This window comes from Alligator mississippiensis, chromosome 2, assembly GCF_030867095.1.
Source record: "Alligator mississippiensis isolate rAllMis1 chromosome 2, rAllMis1, whole genome shotgun sequence".
NCBI classification, from domain to species: domain Eukaryota; kingdom Metazoa; phylum Chordata; order Crocodylia; family Alligatoridae; genus Alligator; species Alligator mississippiensis.
In genome coordinates this window covers 148335247-148353801 of record NC_081825.1, presented here as the reverse complement: position 1 = coordinate 148353801, position 18555 = coordinate 148335247, and the positions used below count along the sequence as shown (strand labels likewise).

The 18555-nt window shown below is 40.0% G+C and overlaps 1 protein-coding gene across 8 annotated transcripts in view; it reads left to right on the top strand.

The window, feature by feature from the left end:
- WDFY3 (WD repeat and FYVE domain containing 3) overlaps positions 1 to 18555 on the top strand; it is a 378134-nt gene that overhangs the window by 219542 nt on the left and 140037 nt on the right. For 7 of the 8 annotated variants that reach the window (XM_059722254.1, XM_019479325.2, XM_059722256.1 and 4 more), the window contains 5 exons: positions 1668 to 1751; positions 7595 to 7772; positions 9837 to 10051; positions 12268 to 12380; positions 14243 to 14474. In XM_059722254.1, coding sequence (XP_059578237.1) covers positions 1668 to 1751; positions 7595 to 7772; positions 9837 to 10051; positions 12268 to 12380; positions 14243 to 14474 — 822 coding nt within the window. The remainder of the gene's footprint in view (positions 1 to 1667; positions 1752 to 7594; positions 7773 to 9836; positions 10052 to 12267; positions 12381 to 14242; positions 14475 to 18555) is intronic. The other variant, XM_059722255.1, reaches the window with a different exon arrangement.

The following is an 18555-nucleotide window of genomic DNA, read 5'->3' as shown; positions in this document are numbered from 1 at the left end:
TGGCACTTTTATCTAATAGCTGATTCAATCAGCTATTAGATAAAAGTGCCAAAAAGCCCTGCTGAAGTGCATGAGCTATACAGATGCTGGGTCAAACTGACATGATTCCTCTTCCGGTAAAGTGCTGGATTTGTTGGGTTTTGTTTTTTTGGTTTTTTTGGGGCGGGGGGGGGAGAGGGGATTGGTTTCCCTCCCCGCCCCCATGTCTGACAGCACCCATAAAGACTGCAGCTCTTTTAGAGTGTGCATTAGGGTCAGTGAAGATGTATGGATTAGGTTTTGACACCAAATGAGCGAGATGCATCTAGTTTAAGATAGCATCTGCTATTGTTTAAGCAACTTGTCAATATCTTTTTCCTTCGTAAATATTACATCTTTGTATATCACATCATAAGGTTAAAGATACGTTGCTGTGCAGCTCACCCCAACTTCTGCCTCTATTCAAGTTGGGGCATGTTTGAAGCCTATCAGCAGATTATTATGTAGGAAATTTAATTAATTTTAGATGGCTACCGGTGGAATTCTTCAAGTTTCTATTTGTTGTTTTTTTTTAGTTCTGATTGAAAATTGGAGATAATAGAGGCCTTGATTGCTACAGAGCAAGTATTTCATATAACTACTTCTGACTTTAAAATCACAAGTAGTGTATATACTCCTAACCTTTCACACATGCACACATGATTTGAGAGTAATTCTCACCAGTATTTTCTTGTTCAAAATAATGGAGAGTCTAATTTAAGCGTTGTGGCTTGAGTTACTAATATTGAGCTTGGCTAATTGGCTATGCATTAGTCAGCATTTTTAAAAAATAGGGTCCTAGTTAGCACTAAATCAGTGAGTTGATTTTCAAAGTGTGCTGACACTGTGGCAGCATCTAATGAAGTCGGTTGGAGCTGTAAGGTAGTTTCATGTCAGCATCTAACTTCAGGCTCTCATTATTTTTTGCTGTGTTGCTGAGCACAGCAAATTCTTATTCCTTCATCTTGGAAAAAAACAAAACCTAACACAAAGAAACTTGATTTTTAGGCCTCAGTTTAAAATTGCCTTAAAACATTGAAATTGGGTGAAGGAAGGATTATCAAATTGATTAATGTGATAGCTCAAATAAAAGAGCTATGATACTGGTTAGCAGTGGTATCTGAAGTATCAAAGCTAGGGTTACTATAGCAAAAATTTTACTGGATAAGATACCTCATTATTCACCTGGTATGCCCTGTTATTCTTTAATCACCCTCTTTTTCTTCCTCCTTAAACTTTCTTGTGGTCGGTTTATGCTTGGGACAGTCCATCTGTTACGTCTAATGAAAATTAATGAGACGTATTTACTTGCTGAGATCTCACCTTCTGTCAATTCCTGTTCTGCTTAACCTTGAAGGATGTTCTGGTTTGCTTATTTGATTATATAGGTAGAGAGCTCTGCTGAGCATCAGACAAATAGATGTGGTTCCCTAAGCATTGGAGAATGGTGCTATTAAAACATATGCTTTGCAAGTCTGTGTGTTTTACCTGATGCATGTTCCTTAGTAATGTTCTCTGTTGTCTCTGTTGCTTCTGGAGGAGGTATCTTATAATGGTTTAATTGGTGGTTATATTGTTAACTAACAAGCTTCTGGCCTGTGTTTTCTTTTCTAACCTCTCTATCCTACCCCTGTCTGTTTTGTCTGTAGTCATGCAGAACAGATCCCTCCTTGCCTGACAAATGAGACTTCTCTCCCCTCTCCTTGGGGTACACCAGCTTTGTCCAGGAAAAGGTACCAATCCTTTAAGAGAAGTTGATCTTTCTTCTGGTTTCTCTTCTCCGTGTTGTTTCTTTGGGGTTTTTTTTCTTAAACTGCTCTTTGTTCTGGGGTACATGTTTGGTCAGCTAATAACCACTCCTGTGTATACCGTGTAAGAATCTTAAATCATTGATTCTAGCATGTAAAACTAAAATATGTAGGACCAGATGAAAGCAAACATAAGATCTTGAAAACAAGCAATTTTGAGTTAAGTTTGTATCTCTTAAAAAAAAAATCAAATCTATTATAAAAATGATTTAAGCAGTATGGATGCAACTCCTGGGATTGTTTCTTAGTAGTTAGACTGCTGTAATGAAACAAAAACAGTTGTATTTAATATATTTCTTAAGAAAGGTACTTCATTTTCAATACACTGAAGACCTTTAAGAGATTCATCTATGCTAATTGTATTTTAGAGAAGCAAGAAAACAGATCCATCTGACCCCCAACTGCTTGCAAGGTCTGTTGATATTAAAGTGATTTGGAAAGTCATCACAGTTTACCAATTTCTGGAAGTCTTTCCCATTGTTCTTTTCTTTTTCTTGGCCAGTTTAATGTTTTGATTAAAGAGTGCTCAGTCCCACCTTATGAACATCATTTTAAGTCTCTAACAATGGGAAGACTACCAAAGTAGTGTTTGAAACATGCTTGATTGAAAAGGCAGTATTTGCAGTAAAAACGTATTTCCACAGAAATCCCTTTTTTACCTTCCTAAGTGAAACTATACAGGGCACGCGTTGATATTCTTCTGGGCTTAACTTGGAAAAGACCTTCCTTCTAATAATTCAGCACCTTTCAGACTACCATTTTTTTCTTTAATACCAAGGCATGTAGGAGCAAACTCAGCTGTTACATTCTGAAGAGAAAAGCATTTGCTGCTGAATTCCTTTCTATTTTCCTCATGTTGAAAGAAACAGACCTTTCCTATGGAGACCGTACACTTTTCTGCCTATAATATTGACCTCTTTTGCAATGAATTGGATTTTTCTTTACTGGTTTGTTCTAGTCTCTTAGGTGTAAATGGTAGTACTTGCTCATATCAGCTGAATTGTTAAAAATACACGGATATAGAAAAAGCATAATGTTGCCAATAGAATTCATTTAATGTTTGCCAAACAAGCTTTGAAGGGCAGCTGATCCCAGAAGACATTGAAAAAGAGGATGCCAGATTGGTAGTAGGCTCTCGTAATTAATTTTAAAAATATTTTAACCTTTTTAAGTCATCCCGATAGTGAAAAATGTAGGAATCCTTTGGGTGCTGCATTGTACATGGCTGTATCATTATAGCTGGGTTAAACATCCCATCTTGAGGTTTGATTTTTAAAAATAAACCATCGGATCATTCATTTTGGCTGAGCATTGAGGGTTGGTGTTAAGAGGAATGGAATGTATTTGCTATTGATAAATGAATGATGCCACTTTCTAAAATAAGTTGAGTAGAAAATGAATAAAAGATGCATATAGGGTATTACTGTTACCTTGCGTTAATTTATAAGTTAACATAAATAAAGAACTTATGTAAGAGTAGATATAAATTCCAGGGTTCTCAGAGAGTCTATAGCTAGGTGCTGTTCTCCCCCCACACTCCTTTTAGCAATTAGTGTCAAATAGATTGCTTCTGTTGACTTCGGTGGCAGCTATGGGTTTCTTGATGCTTTCAGAATCATAACACTTCCTTAGAAGTCTAAGTTCAGGCTTCTGTTTTGAAAACTTCAGTGAAAATGCTGTTACGAGGGCAATGTTCATTCTCTACTTGTTTTGTTTTGTCTGACTTCCTTTGCCTTCACGTATCTCCTCAACTATTATGGTCTGTTCCACTAATTTAGATGATAAACTCCTCTGGGAAAGCTTTCTTGTTTCTTTGTTAGCATAGGGGACAGCGGGCACATGTATGATGTTATATAAAAAATTATTTATTTTGCAGTATGCACAAAAAATATAAAAATTCTGTGTATATGTACATTTTAAGCTCTTGCTTTAAATGCATACACAAATACACATGTTCTAAGATTGTTGGTCTTTTTTTCCCCAAGTGATATTGGCAGCTGAACATTATGCTTTGTGTAAACCAGTATGGATGCTTTGTTATGACATGCAGTTGTTTTCGGGTAATATAGAAGCACTATGATTTTCAGTCCTCTGTATTAATAAGTCATGAATGGCTTGCTTTGGTAGATTTTAAAGGGGTACTCATACTGACTTGAGGTTACCTGAACTGTGATCTTGGATGACAAATCTATGCAGAGAAGCCTTAAAATGAATAGAAAATGGCATGCATGTTTTCATTATTGTTATCCACTGGTTTGGAAAACATTTTAAATAAGTCTCTCTTGGAAAATGAATTGAACAGTAGCTAATACCAGCAAATTCTATTCAGTTTTCAGTAAAGGAGGATCACTGTACATACAGGCTATCTGGCTTATTTGTGTATAGCATTTTGAGTTTGACTTTTATTCCATCTTGTCATTCCCTCTCCCTGTGGATTTTCTTTTCTAGTTTATTTTTTTTCGTTCCCTTTCTTCCGGAAGGACAATGAAGACATGTTAGGCCCATATAAGTGTACTGGTACAGAAAAGCTGAAATGAAATTGGTAAAAGAATCAACTAAAGCTAGTGGATAGTTTCACAGCATTTTATAAGATCAGATTTATCTTTCTGTTTTAATACATGAACGTCAACTGGTAGTTTAGGACCTCTTGAAATAGGAACCTACTGAACATAAGAAAAATAAAGCAAACCTGCACGTTGTTCCATTAGTACTGACTAGATGTAATGGAAGATGAGAGAGTTTACTTTCTCTTAAACAATAGAAAAGCAAATTGTAAGTATCTGAGTACCCTGTACCATGTTGGACTGCAAACTTTTTGAGGCAGGGTTTGTCTTGATAAATCATGTAACGCAGTAAGCCTGAACCTGGCTTCTGTAGCATAAATGATTAAAAGGGTATGAATAGTCCTAAAAATCATAGAGTATGGCACTGGTATAAAGAATGATTGCTAGGTACACTTGAAATTCTGTGCCAAAATGTTTTTAGAAATTACTTTGAGGATGAACTTTAATGTTAGCCTGTTCTCAAAAAGGCTGACTAGAACACTTTGATATGTCGGGATTGTTACTCCTTAAATTAAATGTGTGAATACTGTGACACTTGAGACTCCAAACTTTTACTGCAGAGGCAGAACTTTTCCTCCTCATTTGGAAAAATGCTATTCGCCAAGGGAACTGCCCATTTCCCTAACCTCAGCTATTGTTTTGAGAGCTGTATTAAATGAGGGGCAAACATTAGATCAACAGCTTTTTGTAGGATAATGTTACTATCTGTTTTGTTGTTCTTAGTGGTAGCGTTGGAGTAATGTTGCAGCAGTGATGGTCCAGGAATTATGCAACAGGCAAAGATCTCTTTGGTTGATATGTTTTATTGGACCAACTACATAATTGGCTTCCATTTGAAAGCTTGTCTTACTATCCCAACTATGCAGTTCAGCCAATAAAATATATCAACCTAAGAAATCCTTGCTCTTTTACTGTCTGATCTAAAACAAAAATACTCAGCTATAACAAAGTCAAAGCTTTGCCGTATTTTTAAAAGTGGTATTTGGGGTCAAGAACAGATTGCTTAAATGCTTTCAATAAGTCATGCACTTTGTTTTATAGGAGGACAGAATGAAGAGAAAAGGCTATTTCCAGAGTTTTATAGCTGTATAGAACTAATCTTCAGCTCACTCACCCTCTCTTTCCTGTGTAACTAAAGCTGAATCCCTAAATGGTGCTTGAGACTGATGTACTGATATCTTTGATTATGGGTCTGAACTAAAGAGGCTGTGAAATTAGAGACCAGGAGCAGCCAGCAAACAGCAGAATTGCCTTAATAAAGGTTAGCTTGATTAGCGGAACATCAAGACTATTAAAAAGGAGATTGGATTGTTAACACCTTTGGAGTGAAGAATAGCAAGCCATTAAAACAATTAACTTCCTTAGCTGCCTGAACAGTAATGCCGTAGCTGCTGTACTGTAGAACAGGAATCAAGCCAGGGTGCTTCCTACTCCAGGCAGAATATCAGCTTCCCACTTAATACACAGCTTTGGTGGGCTGATTTTGTGGGTAAAGTGCATGTTTTATTTGAGAAAAGACAGTACTCGGGGTCAGATCCAGAGGGTGACGTAGTGTAGATGCAGCCCCCTGCTGGTACAGCTGCTGTTCCCAGCTGATCTGGGTGCAAGAGGGGAGCCCAGAGGCTCTGGGCCAGAGCCGCTCCTGTCCGACTCCAGCTGTCTCGATTAGGATTTGGATTCGGCCCAAATTGGGGACAGTGATTTGATTTTGTTGATTTGGATCGCTGTCCCAATTCGATTTGGACGAATCCGAATCTGAAGATTCGATGCTGATTCATAGACTCAGCGATTTGGCTGTAGACACAGCTTTAAATGTTTTTTCTGCATATCTTGAGGTACCAGACGCAGCTTGTGAATGCTACAGTGGTGGGGCAGGTGAAGCGTCCCAGAGGAGCGTGGGGGGCCCACCTGCGTGCTCGTTGGCAAACCCGGAAGTAGTGCCTCTTGGGTCTGGGGGGGCACCTGGGGTCCTCCCACAGCTTTCTGGGGGACCCTTCCACATCCCCCCCCGGCTCGACCCTATGTGCCCCCAGACCCAGGAGGCACCAGTTGCCGACCCGGGACGGTGGGTGTACCTCGTGAGCTCCCCGGTGGACCTGTTGAGCCCCAGCTCAAGTCTGGGATCGTGCCCGGTATGCAAAGGCCAATAAGGATACCAGGGGTGAAAGTACAAAGGAGGTTTATTGCTAGCAATAAAAGGTGCAAGCGGAATAATTCACGTAACAAACACCCCAGATCACTATATCTAAGCATCTTTTATACAGGAGTTTTTCAAGCCTTCGGAAGCGTGCTTGTTTGCTGATTGGTTATAAGTGAGTGACGCAAGAAGTTCTTTACTGAGCATGTCTCTATACCTGTGTTTTAGCCATGTATCTCATTTACATACATGTGTGTTTCATTAGCATACTTCTTCCCCACCTAGGGGCGTGATTTTTAGTATTTTAATGAGCCCTTTAACCCAGTACTTTGTTTCTTCTTTTGTTTTCAAGCCCCCTTTATCTAGGACTGTCTCCTCCTTATCATTGCAGATGGGCATTCTTCACATAGCATTCTCTTCGGCTTCATCTTCGAGTAGAGGTTTCTAGGTCACTCCTTACAGACCCACAAGTGGACTGGAAGTGCTTCTGGTCCACTTCCGGGTCTGCTGCCAAGCGTCCTGGGGACACACCTGCACTCTTGTGGGATGCTCCATCCGCCCCAGCATCTCAGTATTCATGAACCGTCTGGTGCCTTGTGGTATGTAGAAAAAACATTTAAAGCTGTGTCTATGTCCGAATCATTGAATCTCTCTGAATCTCTGAATTGATTTGGAGGGTTCTGATTCAACTCGGAAAGATTAAAGGGTCTCCTGATTCGATTTGGATTTGGAGATTCGGCTGATGAATCTCCTCCAGATTGAATCAGTGACCAAAGATTTGCACAGCCCTACTTACTTTTTTTAAGTGAAATCAAGGAATTTTAAAGAAATATATTTTTCAAGAGCTATATCATCTCTTCCTCAGAAGTGGATTGCTGATCCAAAGCACACTACAGAAAATTAAAATTGTCCTAATCTGTCCTGGATGAATATCTGTTTTCTAATTGAAGGCATGCTGAATTGGGTTTGTTTGTTTTTTTCCTGTGTACAAGTTGAGTGCTACAGCAATTAATAGATGAGTGCGGAGCTGATAATAAATGGGTCTGTCTTTCGTTTTTTTTCTGCAGGCATGCCTATCATTCTGTTTCAGCTCCTCCTGTATATCCTCCCAAAAACATAACTGATTTGAAACTCCTGACAGGAGCAACATCCACACAAAGTTCCGATGCTGTCATCATCCACCCTGGAGCAATGCTTGCTATGCTGGATCTTCTAGCCTCTGTTGGATTGACTACACAGCCAGAAGTAAGCCAAAACCAGTAGTTTTTAATGGTTTCTAATGCATTTCTAAGGATGAAAGTGTGAGGTGGGCTCTAAATCTGGGAACTGGTAAAGGAATACTGTCTCTTGTGACTAAGCTGCTAGTTGAGATCTAATTCACTAGGAGCTAGTGAATTAGCAAAAACTTTAGCTGGGTTTAGCAACATTTTATTCACCTGGAGATGGAATTGTTTAGTTCCCAAGCAAAGCGCTGGTTTCACCCTAGGTGTCATATGGCAGGTTGCTGTATCATGAGGTCATTTTGTGGCTGGCACTAATTGGCATCCTTACTACAAGAGCCTCCAGAGCTTAAAGGGATTCTGCAGTCTTTATCCTTCTCTTCAAGCCATCCCTGAAGATGGTTCTTTTTAAGTCAAGGTTGAAGGACCTTGGCTAACCAGTACTCAGTTGCTGCCCTTAATGTAAAGTTGCTAGAGGATAAATAAGACTTCACTGTCCAAATGGTTGCACCTTTGAGTGACCTTTATTTTCAAGGATAGGAAAGAAGGAAAAACTCCCCTAATTATTAATATGGTTCTTGGTAGACTGATAGTTTTACTTGTGTTTTTAGATTTAGTATTATTTGGTACTAGTTAAATATATATATATATTATGTTGCTATAATAAAGGTTTGTGCTATTTCAAAACAGTTTTATCTGTCCTTATGTTATGCTTGTACTTGCAAAACTAATATGAGCAATATCATAGACTGGGAGAAGCATTATAGATAATTGCTTGCCCTTAAAAAAAAAATATCTGGGTCCTAGGGTTTTTAATTTACTTTTTGATGAAATATCACAAAATAAGACAGTTGAGATCAGAATCTTCACAAGTGCTATGAGTAGGGAACTTCTTTAATCACGAGATCTTGATTTTTGCAGAAACTGCAATTACGGGCAGGTCCTGCGAAAAATCATAGACTCTGTTATTGGCAGGGTCCCTGGAGGGGTGGGGAAAAAAAAAACCTCACTGAAAAAAAATGTTTGCTCCCTGTGCGGGGAGCTAGTATTCTTTGTGGCTGCTGCAGCCCAGCTGCACAGCCCATTGGAGGGGAAGACAGGGGAGTGAGGCTGCTGGCACGACAAAATGTCTGCTGACCCCACCCCTTGCCACTGATTGCCTGCAAGGGCTGTCCATCATACCACCCTGCCCCTTGCCACCAGTCAGCCGTGAGTGGCTGGGCTACATGATGGACAGCTTTCACAGTCAGTTACAAGAGGCAGGGCCACCGGGGCCCCATGGCCAATAAGATGTGTGGGAGTGGGGGCTGCCATGCTCCACCTGGAAAAATGGCTGCTAGCCCTCTGGTCTGCCCATGAAATCAGCTGGCAGCCATCTCGAGTTCAGTAGACCCCTAGTTATGAAGTCTTGCTTTCTCCTGAAACATCCAATGTCATAGATGGTTGGAGTCCCGGCAGGGCATTGGACTGAATAGTTAGTTAATACTGTTTGGCAATTTCTTTGTGATGGTTTCATTAAAAGTATCAGTGATAATTTTAATTAAACCTTTTAGAAAATATATATTTTATGCTTATGGTTCATTTGATTGAAAGGGCTTTATTTTACACTTTTGCTGACAATTACCTAAAACACATTTCAGTTGTGGTATCTTCCTCAGAGAACCTTATTTATCAGACTGAATCTTCAAAAGCTTTCAAGCTTTTCTCACTGTGATTTACATTTTTCTTCTTTCTCTCTCTCTCTCATTCGTCTCTCTAATGTTGATGAACCTGTAAACTTGTGATGTTCATAATATTAGTGGTAGATTTATTGCATAAAATATGAAGTTTTAGGGAATGTTATGGAAGTGTAGCATAGGTCTGATAAGGATAAAACTTTTTAACAAGCCGATTGTACTTCTGAGTCTTTGCATTTCTATTTAAATTATAAGTTATAATCATCAGCTGTACTAGAGCAATTTTTTGGAGAAGAACAGGAATACTTCATAAGTTAAATCTTCTTTACACATTTTTAAAATAGCATAACAGGAAAATGTGTTAATGATGATGCATTCCTTTTTATATTACTGTTGCACATGTTTTTTTCCAGCGTGCCCTAGATCTTCAGTTTGCAGTGGCCAACATACTGCAGTCTCTGGTGCATACAGACAGAAACCAGCAAGTCATGTGTGAAGCTGGACTCCACGCAAGACTTTTACAGAGATGCAGTGCTGCTCTTGCTGATGAGGACCATTCATTGCACCCCCCACTCCAGAGAATGTTTGAAAGGCTGGCCTCTCAGGCACTGGAGCCAATGGTGTTGAGGTCGGGGAAAAAAATAATTGTATTTAGATTATTGATGTGCATATTGGTGGTACATGGACTTCCTTGGCTGGCTCCTTTTTGGGACTTCAATTTATTAGAAAAATATGAAAAAGAATAATTGATTGTATGTGAGAATTACCTTGTTTTATGTATAACCCTATTTTGAAAATGCAACATTTTTTTTCACTTTAAGATGTAATTAAAATATAGTACTTCCTTTTGGATTACTGTATTTACCTGGGTCCAAGATGGTTGTGAATTTACAACAACCCCCCAATAATTAGATTCTCTACATGGGAAAAATATAAATTTCTTATTTTCCATTTATAGAATTTAATTATTGAAGGAGCATCTTAAATTCCTCCCTTCCCCAGTCTCCATCTCCCACAGGCTGTGTCAGGGAAAGCAATGGCAGGGGACAAGTGGACCAGACCCCCACCCTTTGCTCCCATGCCTGTTTCCCCTACCACCTGCCCCGTGCCACTCCCCTGCTACCTGAACCTCCACACCATACCTCTCCCCACTGTTTACCTCTGGAGCAGTTCTGGCTTCAGGGGAGTCAGCAACAGCAGCCCCACCCCAGTCCAGCCAGGCAGAAAGAGTAGGGAATAGTTCTGGGCCTAGCTGGATCAGAGCTGAAGCCAGAGCCTGAGGTGAACAGCAGGGAAGCAGTTGTGCAGACTCCCTTGTGTGCTCCCCTACCCACTAAAAGTCTACCTCATGCACCCCCAAGCCAGAGCTGAGCCATCACCTGTCCTGGACTCAAATTCAGGACAAGGCCCCTCCATGTTGTCTGAGAGAGAACTTTATCTTGGATTCAGGTAAATATGATATTTAAATTAAACTCTACCAAGAAACATGTATTTGCAGTTCCTTGCTTGATAGACAGCAAGAGAAAACTGAAGTTTAAAAAATGTACAATTAATGGGTTCAAAAGAATGACCCTGCTATACAAGTGTCTGTGTAGACTTTCTGAAAATCACAAAATACCTTAAGCAAGGCAAGATGCAGTTCTCTCCTCTTTAACTTATACTTGACGGAGAAAGATTAGTCAGAGAAGAGAAATGTCTAGAATAGATCTTTAAGGCTTGTGGGTTCTTTCCTCAAATTGGGTAAAAGCTGTATTATAATGATAGTTTTTCATCTTAGTGAAAATAAATTTGTTGTACAGCAACACACAGGTTTCCAAGACAGGATTTGGTAGGCTTATGATGTTACCCTTATTTCTGACATTTCCTGCTGGTTTTAAAATGCATTGATCACTGTAGCTCTATTTCTCCTGCATATTAACAAAAGTGCATGAGCTTGCCTATCTAGCAAGCAGTAAATGAGCATTTGGCATGTGTATTATTAGAGAGGGAAAGAACAGCATTTAAAATGAAACAAGCTGCACTTGCAAATATTGAAAATTGCATGATGAACTAGATAGATTGCTATATTTGTAATGGCATTTTCCTGCTGAATAGCACATTGAAATCTGGCCCAGACTTACTGCCTTACTGTCTGAGAGTTGATCAGAAACTACTACAATGATTTCTGCATTTGTTGCTAGTCTCAGCAGTGGGATTAAGGGTTTAAGAAGGCATGGAGACTAAATGACCATCTCACCCCCTTGAGACTGTCCTCCAAACGACGTTGGCACAGATTGGAAATGTAATGTTGAGAATTATTGCAGCAGAACATCCTATGCTGTACCTTTCCAGAACAGGAACAGATGACTTCAGCCTTCAGAGCTAACATTCTAGTTCTTTGAATGAAGTATAATTTGATTTAAAGAAATTGGAGGAAGAATTTCCCAGATACTTAATAGACTTAAGGACTGATATACTCAGTATCTAATGTTATATAATACAACATTTTCTGTTCTGTACATAATACAACATTGTGGCCATCCAACAACATTTAATGATTCATTATAGAAAAAAGGTATAGATACCCTAGAAACCAAAATATGTGATTTGATTTCTCAGAAATGCAAAACTCTAGTCGTGGTAATCCATTAATTTATCAGTACTGTATACAAATATATGCAATAACTAAAAATAGAAATAGTGTTGAGTTAATATTTATTTGCTTTTAGAATTACTGTTTTAATTATATCATTTTGCAAGTTTAAATATATTCTAATTGACTCTAGGTTGTAACTCATTCTAGTCTTACAAATCAGAAAGCAAGTAAGCAACTTGACTTGAATAATTTTTATGTCTCCTAACCAGGGAATTTTTACGTTTGGGAAATCCTTTGAATTGCGGAGCTTGGGACAAAAAATTGTTGAAACAGTATAGAGTACACAAGCCCAGCTCATTAAGTTATGAACCAGAAATAAGAAGTAAGTGTTTAAACATTAGAAATTTTTGTGGTGCTTCATGGGATCTGAAGACATCATTATCCTAAGACATACTTGCTTTTTTTTTTTTTTTTATGGTTGCTGGTTCCTTACAATGCAGTATTCATGTTTGGAGTAGTCTGTTGTCATCAGCAAGACTAATGGAAGAGTTAGTTCGTGTATGAATATCTGAAACTGTATTTAAAACTTTAAAATACTTCTTGGGAAGAATACAAAACTTTGGGAATAACTTCAGGTTCATTGTGAGATTGAATGAATCATTTTTTTATTTTTTTTTTATTTTACAAAAGAAACCTGAGTGTATCACAATATGGGCATGAGGTAGTCTTTCAGCTGAAAATGAATTAATAGAAGGATGCAGTTGTGGCTAAGGCACTGAACAGGAATTGATGAGACCTAGGTTCAATTTCCAGCTCTTTTGTGTTCTTTGATTTCTCTGCCTTAGTTCAGTGAGGATAATACTTCTTATCTTTAGAGGAGCTGTTGAGATGCTCTCTTTATTAATGAATAATGAGCACTAAAATATTACAGTGAAAGTAGCATTTTAAAAGTCTGAATACCATGTCTGTTAAAATCTAAGACAAGATTTTTTACCCCATTCAACATGGGGTTGGGGGAGGGGGAGCTTGGATTTGAATGCAATTGTGGGAGAGAGAGACAAGCAGTAGGGGTGCACAAAAGGGCCCTACTCAATTTGGATTCGGCCTGACCTGGGGGCAGTGATTTGATTTGTTGATTCGGATAACTGGCCCCGATTTGATTTGGCCAAATTTGAATCTGAAGGTTTGATGCTGATTCAGAGAATCAGCGATTTGGACATAAACACAGCTTTAAATGTTTTTGCTACATACCTTGAGGTACCAGAATTGCTTGTGAACACTGCGATGCTGGGGTGAATGGAGCGTCCCAAAGGAGTGCAGGGGTAGGGAGAAGGGCCCCTGCATGCTCGGTGGCGAACCTGGAAGTGGGCTGGAAGTACTTCCGTTCCATTTCTGGGTCTGCCGGGGAGCTTGGCTATTGGCTGCGGGCAGACCCTGGGTGCCCCACCAGACCCAGGAGGCACCAGTCGCCGAGCCGGGGGGGACCCCCCATGCACTCTCTAGTGGACCCAGAAGTGCACTGCAAGAGCTTCTGGTCCACTTCTGGATCTGCTTCCGAGTGCGCTCTGGAGCCCCCTGCGCTCTTGTGGGACGCTCCATGTGCCCCAGCATTGCAGCACCCATAAGCTACCTGCTACCTAGAGGTATATAGAAAAAACATTTAAAGCTGTGTCGATATCTGAATCGCCAAATCTTTCCAAATAGATTTGGAGGGTTCCAATTCAATTCAGAGAGATTAAAGGGTTCTCTGATTTGATTCAGAGATTCAGCCACCACATCGGGCCAAATCTCCGCCGAATTGAATCGGGGACCGAAGCTTTGCACAGCCCTAGCAGGTAGCAGTTGAGGCTTTGACTCTGGCCTCAAACTGAGTTTGGGGTCAGAGCCACAGCCCTCCCCCCCCCGCCACCTGCACCCCACACTGATGCCTGCCTCCTCATTGCCACTTGCCCTCCATTGAGGCTTTGTTCCAGCCCTATTCTACCTGCCCCCTGTCACTGCTTACCCTGCTATAGGGGGGGAGGGGGGGAACAAATTTAAGATGTTCTCCAATAATCAGATTCCATATATGGAAACTTATGGAAAATTTATAAATTTCTTATATATAGAATCTAATTCTTGAGGGTTTTCCCTTAAATTCATACTCATCTTGGATTTAGCTAAATATGGTAAATGAGGAATTAAAAAAATGCCTCCTTTTGCCAATTTTTTTTCTGCTTTGTTTTTTCTTGGCTTCTACTGTAGATAGTATGGTCACATCAATGGAGGGTTTGAGTTCTGACAGCATGTTCAGTTTGCATGAAGATAACCATTATCGGATAAGTAGGAGCCTGCTCAAGCCAGCAGAAGGAAGCACAGTACCCCTGACAAGGGTGAAATGTTTGGTTTCCATGACAACTCCACATGATATCAGACTTCACGGATCATCAGTTACCCCTGCGTTTATTGAATTTGACACATCTCTTGAAGGATTTGGGTAAGGTCTCGCAAAGCTTTTAAACAGTGTATTTCAAAAAGTAATGTCTTACTCCTTTCTTCTTTAAAAGAAATGTTTGTAATTTTAATGAACAATTTGAAAAACAAATGGTTGAGCTACAGAAAGCAGCATGCTAAATGCTTTCTGGCAAAGGATAGTGCTGAATTCAGCTAATGGATTCAAACCATTGCTTGTTTATAAAATTGTGGATGCTGTTAATAATACTACTTCAGTAATGACCTTATGTGTGTGCTGTGAGCTCTTTTCAAATAAAAAGAACAAAGACATAGCAGTACAAAGGCACTAACTGCCAGGATTCAAATGAAGTACTGGGTCTCTAAAATGATCTTTCACTTGCCTAAAATCTGGAGAGATTCAGTGCAGAATCTTGTAATGAAGAATTATTAGGAAAGTAGAAATAGAACTAAAATTATTTTGAAGCTGTGACTTATTTTAAAAAGAGCTTGAATTAGGAAACACAGATCACTGTGGAACAACTAGGTAACAGTAATTAGGGTATGTGGTCCTGTCTTAAACTTTTCTGTGTCCATATGCAAGTGTTTTCACATCTTTGTCTCCTCTCCTACATGATCAGTGAGGGTTGTGTAATGTATAAATGAGGACTTGGAAGGTTATGGCATTAAGCTCTTGAGTTCTCCAAGTAAAATATTTCCCCTAGGTTCTTTTTAAATGCTGGTAAAAGAACTTCAAAATTTGAATTTCTACTTTGAATGATTTCAGGTTGTTACTAATGAAATACTACTGCATTTACAGTGGGCAGGTTCATGAAATCCAGACAGCTGTTAGTGAGAACAATGTTAGTTAAATTAAGGTTTACGGTGTTGTCCATACAATCTCAAGTCAGACACTGGTGGATAGTTATTCAAATAAAACCCATGTCAACATTTTTTTAAGTGAAATTCTGTTTGTGCAAAAGCTTGCTAAAAAGGTTTCTGGTAACTTGAGCAAGCAAGAGTGTTAATTACCAATTCCAGAGAAGCCCAAGAAGGACTACAAGCCTACAAGATGGGTAGATCCTTCACCATTCATAGATTCATAGAGGCTAGGGTCAGAAGGGACCTCAACAGATCATTGAGTCCGACCCCCTGCCTGGACAGGAAAGAGTGCTGGGTTCAGATGACCCCAGCCAGATGCCTATCCAGCCTTCTCTTAAAGACCCCCAAGGTAGGGAAGAGTACTACCTTCCTTGGAAGCCCATCTCAAATTTTCACCACCCTTAACATGAAGAAGTTTTTCTTGATATCTAGCCTAAATCTGCTCTGTCAGTTTGTGACCATTGTTCCTTGAGGCAAGAAGCACCCTGGTGAACATCTCCCAAGAGGCACCCTGGTGAACATCTCCGATCCCTTGCTTCGTCCCCCTAATGAATTTGTAGGTGGCCACAAGATCACCTCTCAGCCTTCTCTTGTGGAGGCTGAAGAGGTCCAGGTCCCTCAGTCTCTCCTTACAGGACTTGTCCTGTACGGCCCTAACCATATGAGTGGCCCTCCTCTGGACCCTCTCGAGGTTATCCACATCCTTCTTAAAGTACGGCATCTAAAACTGGATGCAGTACTCCAGCTGCGGTCTGACCAATGCCACATAGAGGGGAAGTATCACCTCTTCGGTTCTATCTGTTATGTACCTGCTGATGCATGATGAAGTGTGGTTAGCTTTGCCGATGATTTCGTTACACTGACGACTCATGCTCATCTTGGAGTCCACTATGACTCTGAGATCCCTTTCCGCTTCTGTGCTGCTGAGAGGGTCACTGCCCAGCCAGGATATTTTTGCACCCTAGGTGCAGCACTCTGGATTTGTCCTTGTTGTACTACCCACTTTTCTAACCTGTCCGGGTCTGCCTGCAATTGTTCCCTACCCTCCAGAGTGTGCACTTCACCCTGCAATTGAGTATCGTCTGCAAACTTGGACAGAGTATACTTCACACCCATATCCAAGTCACTGATGAAGATATTGAAGAGTACAGGTCCAAGGACTGAACCTTGCGAACCAAACCAAACCTTCATCCAAAAGAGGTATTAAAAGTGTCCTCTTACTACAGAGTCCTACCCGGTTCTGGAAAGACAAAGAAGCTCAGAGTGAACAACAGCTTCTATCCCTTCTATCGACTCTTAACAGTACATAAGAATATGATGGCAAACAAATCTAATTCCATCCTGAAGTAGGCTTAGGGTCAAGATAATTTTTTCTTTTCAATCAACTGCTTGGAGTTTATCTTAAATGGCATATATGAGCACATAACATAGATATATGGAATTTGACTGTTCCACATGTTCCTCTACATTCCCCACTCCATTCTCCAAGCAAGCATATAGAAATTACCAGAGGTGCAATCTCATAACTTTTAGAGGTAGTCTTGGGAAAAGTGGCACCCAAAGTTCTCCTCCTTGTTCTTCAAATAATATTAAAAATTTCATTGGACTTTCAAGAGGCTGAACAGGTCAATCAAGATAAAATTTGGAAAGTAGATATTACTTTTCATTGTCACTGTGATCTCTGTATCACAGGGATGGGCAAAATGTGGCCTGCGGGCCGGATGCAGCCTACCATGCCATTCTGTGCAGCCCGTGGGGCCCCTAAAACATTTAGAAAATTAATATTTATCTGCCTCTGGCTGCTTGTTATTCAGCCCTCGATGGTTTGTCAAAACTCAGTTAGCGGCCCTCCGCCCAAAATAATTGCGGCCCCCCCCCCCATCATATACCACAAAATGATTTAGAAAATCATGAAGTAATTTATTTACATTTTGTTCTGAATTTTTGTTCATCTACTATCTCATCGCAGTGAATAAATTTTTTTTTAAAAAATCTTTGATTTTTTTTTTTTATTTTTTTTTCCCCCCCTGCCCCAGGAAACTCATTAGGTCATCATTCCCAGGGGCTTCACCTGAGCAGATGGAAAGTAAATCTTTTATGAGGAAAAGAAAATGTTGCGATCATAGCTATGCAGCATTAATGATTTTTAAATGTATAGTCAGGTTAGTCCTTTAGGATTTCCAGCATCACCAAAAGAGGAGTTACATCCTGATTTAATTAGAAAATTCAATCGCAGTGTATGTAAACTAGCAAAGGGCCACCAGTTATTTGTGTGTACGTGTCAATAGGTACAAATTCTTTACCAAATGGAAGATGTTCTGTGATATGTGGCATCAGATATTTGTAATCCCCGTGTTAGACTTACCTTCATGCTATGTCCATGCAAGACTTGCCTAGTAACCCCCTTGCTTCAGGACTTTTGCTTGTTGTCTGTGGAGACCAGGAAAGAGAGCGATAGTTTTTCTTTCATTAACATTTATTGCTTTCTTCTTTGTTTTGTTTCATCTTCCTCTGGAACATTGGATGCTGGCCAGAGCTGGAGGTAGGGCTGTATCTTGTGGTACTCTTGTGCTCTGTGAGGAACTTAGAAGCCTCTCGGGTACCTGCCTAGAGAGTCTTGCTTATGGTCAAACTGCTCACCAATTTTGGGGTCAGGAAAGAATGTTTTCCCTGGATCAAGGTAGCAAGAACTGCAGACGTTTTTTGCCTTCCATTGTAATGAGAGAGAGATCTTTCTAGGAGCATATTTTAATCTACTGGCTTGTTTGCTATTGCAGTGACAAGGCATTAGCAATGCCTTTATCTCCTCAGCTTTCTACCTGTGTCACGTTGAAAGAGGGGTTTGGTTCAGCTTGTGGTTGTGAGTATGAGTGGCTGAAGTGGATGATTTTATAGACTCACCACCATCACTGTTGTAGACAGCCTGAAACAGCCTCTGAACCAAGAAATTATTTCAACTGATATCCAGAGAGGGACCCCTAGCTACACCTGTTGATATCATGTCAAAACCCTTACTGAAGTTAATTTTACCCAGGATTGAGATTACTTTGATCAGACAGGCAAATTTTGATGTCCAGATCCAGCTTGTGTACACTTTCCTGTCTTTAGAGTGACTCAAATTTAACGTCCTCATTTATTAGTTATTTTCATCCAGCAAGAATTTGGAATGGTCAATCTACTTACATCTAATGGAACTGTTGCAGAAGTCTCTGTTTTAGCTTACCAGGAAGCTGCTTTTGTTGTGC